Source organism: Lathyrus oleraceus, chromosome 3 (genome assembly GCF_024323335.1).
Source record: "Lathyrus oleraceus cultivar Zhongwan6 chromosome 3, CAAS_Psat_ZW6_1.0, whole genome shotgun sequence".
Classification (NCBI taxonomy): domain Eukaryota; kingdom Viridiplantae; phylum Streptophyta; class Magnoliopsida; order Fabales; family Fabaceae; genus Lathyrus; species Lathyrus oleraceus.
The window spans coordinates 58,077,634-58,083,431 of NC_066581.1; the positions used below are offsets into that span (position 1 = coordinate 58,077,634).

The 5,798-nt window shown below is 29.0% G+C and overlaps 1 protein-coding gene across 1 annotated transcript; it reads right to left on the minus strand.

The window, feature by feature from the left end:
• Positions 1 to 284: 284 nt before the first annotated feature.
• Positions 285 to 2,587, minus strand: LOC127129645 (protein FAR1-RELATED SEQUENCE 5). Its single transcript, XM_051058796.1, has 4 exons — positions 1,568 to 2,587; positions 784 to 1,452; positions 372 to 712; positions 285 to 288 (listed from the first exon to the last, which is right to left on the minus strand). Exons 1-4 carry the CDS (start codon positions 2,585 to 2,587, stop codon positions 285 to 287), a joined length of 2,034 nt encoding a protein of 677 aa, XP_050914753.1.
• Between the last annotated feature and the right edge of the window lie 3,211 nt (positions 2,588 to 5,798).

A 5,798-nucleotide genomic window follows, 5' to 3' on the forward strand; every position in this document is an offset into this window, starting at 1 on the left:
ATCACAGTAGAGTAAAATAGTAAGTGCAAAATGCCAACAACTTAAATAAGGCTATGATGAAGTCTCCAAAGAGCATAGAAGCAACTTGTTGAATTTTCTTGTTCTAAAAGGCTTGATAAGGAATGACTTGAATAAAAACCTTCAATTATAATATGAAGACAATTAATTATTAAAATTAACACTAGTATAAATATAAGAAAAAGTAGTAACATTAGAAAAAACTATTACCTCTTAATCAACCAACAATATAGAAGTTTCAAAATAGAGTTTGAAAATTGAATTTATCACCTAAAAATCATAAGTATGTTGTTAGTGAATAAAATTAACATGATAAAAAAATGAGAAGACATGTACATGTAATTTTAAGATACCTTGTTTGATTTAAATTTGGACATTTAGGCTTAGTATGACCCTTTTTCATGCAATAACTACAAGTAGAGGAGGAACCTTTTCTAACCATCTCCAAACTACTTTTCATTCGCAAAGTCCGTGGACGTCCTTTAGTTGCTATAAGTGGAGGGTCATGCAAAGCTATGTTAACATCAAATACTTTTGGCATATCTTCAGATGCTGAATCAACAAACTTCTTATTTGACTCTTCAATATCCAATAAATCAAGTTTTGCAATCCCATTTTGCTTTGAATTGCAATATCGTGATGTTTTTCGGATTGTGAATCTCTTTCTGATAGTTCGAGGGAGTGAACCATAATACTATTAAACAATGAAGTGTCAGAAGCGTTGTTGCTTCCTTCTTGAAATCCTTCAATTGTCACTTCTTTTACCTTTTCTTTTTTAGCATTAATAGACCATCTATGTAAAACATACTGTGAAGGGAGACAATAAACATTTTTCTTTATGAATACACATAATACATGTCTACAAAGAATACCTGAACATTCAAACATGTGACAACTACAATTTGCTTCTTTTGAAGTGACATGAAAATTCACATAGTAGATAGGCTTCTCTTTGTAAATTTCACGAACTTTATACGTTGAGACTTCAATAGAAAACTTAACCTTTTCTGTGATAAATAATTGAGAACCAACCAACTCATCTTGAAATATTCTAAACATTTTTCTTGTATAAATTTTTGAAGTTTCTTCTTCCATGGGATATAAAGTTCGTAAAAGTGGCTTTGAATTTCTTGTTTTGAAAGTCTTCTCTCTTTCCTTGTTGTAACGTGCATCAAGAGCTTTTTCATATCGTGTCACAAATTGGCTTAATGAAGTACTTGAATTCAAAAAATCCTTAAAATATTTATTCATACTTTCACTCCTTTGAGTGGTAGACATTCCTGCACAAAAATTGTGACGTACATAAGCAGGAATCCATTTTTCTCGAATGGAGAATATCTTGTTTAGCCATTGATTATCTTGTAATCCATATTTATCAATTATTGCTTCGCAATCAGAATCAAATTCTTCAACAGTGGTAGATTGGTGGATGCACTTGTAAAATTGATTTTTAAATTCACCATGTTCATGATAAACATGATTCAAGTATTCAAGAACTTTTTTTCTCAATATGCCACATGCAATAATGATGATTAACCTTTGGAAATACCTTTGCAACTGCATTACTAATAGCAGCATCTTGATCTGTGATGATAGTTTTAGGAGAAATTCCACTCATTGCTTCTAACCAAGTACTTAGCAACCAAAAAAAACTCTCTATAGTTTCATCCCATAATAGAGCACAACCAAAAAGAATGGATTGTTGATGATGATTAACTCCTGTGAATGGAACAAAAGGCATTTTATATTTATTTGTCAAATACGTCGGATCAAAAGTAACAACATCACCAAAGTATTTATATGCCATTTTGGACCTTGAGTCAACCCAAAAACAATTTGCTAATATTCCTTCAGCTTCCATTTGAAAAGCATAGAAAAACCCAGGATTCTTCAATTGACAACTTTTAAAATATGATAACATCATTTGAGCATCTCCATTTTCTAACTTTTTTTGTCTCTTTTCAGTTAAGTAATTGATAACATCTTGTGGACTAAATCTAACATTATCAACACCACCACTTTCAGTACATAAGACAGATCTTATTTTACTAGGGCCTAAACCAGAATCATGAAACACATCAATAATTTTTTTTTGCACATTAGTCTTCTTTCTATGTACTCGAAGAAACTGTGAACTTTTAGGAGAAAATAGTTCATGATTATGATCCCTTACAAATCTTGAAACAATCCATATTTCTCCATTTTTCTTTAAATACAACATTTCTTTGCATCCTACCATAGTTTCATTGTGTACGATAATACTATTACTTTCTTCTTTCACATATTTTTTTGCCCGAAATCCCTCCTTTGAACAGAGAAATTCTCGACCTATTATCATACCATTTGTTCTTGATTTAGTAACACGACCCATACGAAAACTAAAACCTGTATTCTTAGCATACCTTGTGTAGTAAATTCTCGTCTCTTCAATTGATGCAAACTCCATTCCTTCGTATGGCTCTAAGGGAGGCTCTGTTGGTAGTCTGCTATTGAGAGGATCAATACCAACAACACTTTCAAGCATGTCATCAGAGCTAACTATGGTTGAATCTTCGTGTATGTTTTGCATCTCTTAATCTATTATAATAATACAAACAATATTTACACAACTGTTAAACATGATAACAAAAATAATATTGCACTAGTAAAGCTAGTAAAATTGAATACAATACTTATATCTTTCTTTTTTAATCAAATCCCATATTATTTGTTAAAACTCAAGCTACCATTGTTTTAAATTTTATAAAGTTTCAACAATCAGTAGAAGTTCATAAATTATTCTACTTAAATTTAATATTAAAAGAAAAAAAACAAGAAAAAATTGAAAAGTCAGACAATCATAAAAAAGAAGAAAATATTATTAGTGTAGGGTTTAACCTCGTGTATGTAGAGATTTGCAAATATAGTTTGTGAGATAAAATTTGTGAAATTATAAAGATCAATTTTGAATAGAGGGATGGAGTGGGGGAAGAATAATAGATGTAACTGAAATGAGAAATAAAGGGAGTGGGAGAAAAGTGGAAGAAGAAAGAGAAAGAGAGTGAGAGAAACGTGAAAGAAGAAAGAGAAAGAGAGAAACATGGAGAAATTGTTATTATTATGATTTAATAATTATTATTATATTTATTTTTAATTACATGCTTACGTGTTAAAATGAATAGTTTTAATTGGATGATAGTGTAAAATGGTTTTACACTGACAGTGTATTCCAATTAATCTCTAATAGAGATTAAATGGATAATTATTTTAAAACAAAAAAATATATAAATAAGACACTTTTTATAAGACGAAAGAAGTACACATCTAATGAGTCTTTTCAGATATGGTATCAGAAAAATATTTTCTGATATTGCTTAGCATTCAGGTGAATGCATCAATAAAATCCCAATGTGTCATAAATTGGTTGTTGTAACACATTCAAAAGGATTCAACACATGTGCCTCACTCTTATTTACACTCTGCAGATTACACTTTATTTCAATCTCAAGAAATATAATCAAACTAATAAGATCAATCCTCGTAAAACTTATTTTTTCTCTCACATCACAATTATATTTCTCTCGATTGTCTCTTAAACATTCATCAATTTCTTGATTGTACCAAAAAATCTTTGAAGATTTATTCATATCTTCAAAGACAGAAACCTAAAAAAACAACCTTTTATCCACACAAAAAAATGAATACATTTCTTCTTTGCCACCTTCTACTCAATTATAAATTTTTGAAGATTCTTTGTTTCCTTCAAAGATCTTACAAACAGAAAATCGTTCAACCAATTTTTATCCATAAACCAACTTTATATCTTCATCGTCCTCTTCAACTAACCCAGAAATCTTTGAACATCTTCAAAGATCGGATCGGAAACCCAAAAACTCATTAAATAATTTTTTTTACCTTGCAACACAAATTCATAACCCTCTTACATTCAAAGATCCCAATTCATATATCATTTGCGCTCTCAAATATAAAATCGTCCTTCATACCTTCAAAATCTTCATAATCAGAAAATCTGTATTTTCAACCTTCTTCCCTTCGCCATATTTCGATACAGAACCGTTATTTGATTCTCTCTTCTTTTTCTATTTTGTATATGATATAAAAATAACATATATAAAACTAACATATTTGATATAAAATTATTAATCATAATTTACATTTTCACAAATATGGTAGATGTTATTTTAGTATCCGTGTTCATCTTTGTTTCGGTAGATCTACAACCTAAAAAAAATAGAAGAAGTGAAAAAGATGTTAAAAAGATGAAAATGAGAAAAAATTTATGTTAAAATTTACACTATTAATATTGTTTTAAAGTTAGTTTACGTCTTCGTATAGATCTACAACCTAAAAAGACTAAAAACGTTAAAACTTACACTTAAAACCTATGAAGCTCTGACACACCATTCACACAGCGCATACAACACACGTACGACACGTATCAGACACGTTTTTGAAGTGTCCAACGAAAAAAAATCATTGATTTACACACCATTGTTTCGGTTTTCACAAGGTATCTATGAATATTAACTATTATATTTGAAATTTGTTTAAAAGTGTTAAAGAATTTTTGATTATTTTATTTTAAATAAACATATATAGTCGGGTCTGTGTCCTATGATTTTTACATTAACTGAGTCTTCGTGTCTGTGTCGTGTCCCGTGTCCGTGTCCGAGTTCGGGTTTCATAGCTTAAAATCAATTTTCGTCTTTGTATAGATCGATAACTTAAAGAAAAAAAGAAAAAAAAATCACAAAGATGTAAAATATTGATGAAGACAAAGACATGAGATATAAATGAATGAGAAAGAGAGAAAATAAAGAAGAAAGAAACAAAGAGGAATGTGAAAGATGAATCAAGCAAAGAGAGAGTAGATAGAAAGAAAAGTGGTAGGAAAAAAGAGAATGAGAAAAAAAGAAAGAGAGAAAAGAAAAGATAATAACCATAATTTAATAATAAAAAAAATCTAACAGAAAATGAGAAAAGATAATAAATAAGCAAAATTGAATAGGTGTTTGCTAAAGAGAGAAAGGGCAAAATTGAATAGGTGTTCAATAAAGAGAGAAAGGGCAAAATTGACTTTTTCAAAATCATTATTTTTCTTGAGTTCTTTAAATTATGAGATTTTTAATATTATAAATAAAAACAAATTCTCAAAACTCTTCTCATCAAAATCATTCAATCCTTTCCATTCGATCTTTCTCTTTTCTCCTTAGTTCCCCTTCAAACTCCCAATTCTAAGGGGGTGTTTGTTTCATGGATACAAATGTTATTCTCGGGAATATGATATTGGAATTCACATTTCTGGTTTGTTTCAAGTTTTGATAATTTATGTTTGGGTACTTTTTATTCCCAGGAATATGTTTTGTTCGTAAATTTCTCCATTTTTATTCTCATGTCAAAGGATGGGAATCTTATATTCCCATGAAAATATAAAATAATCAATCATAACTTCCCACTCTCATGTTATTTTAACACATTTATTTTTTATTTTTAAAAATTTAATTAAATAAAACTTAAAAATATTCCTGGAAACTTTATTGATTTGCCAAACACATTGATAGAAATAAAGTTCCTAGCAATAATATTCTTAGGAATAACGAACTCTTAATCAAAAAGTCCACCTTTATTAACTTATCTATATTAATATATACAGGAAAAACATGAATTTGGTGTAGTTTTTTTTCTTTTAAATATACCTATTTTCAATTTTATTTTAAATCTTAACTTCTATTTCTCACAAACAGCGATTATACAACGGTATATTATTTTTCAGATTATTA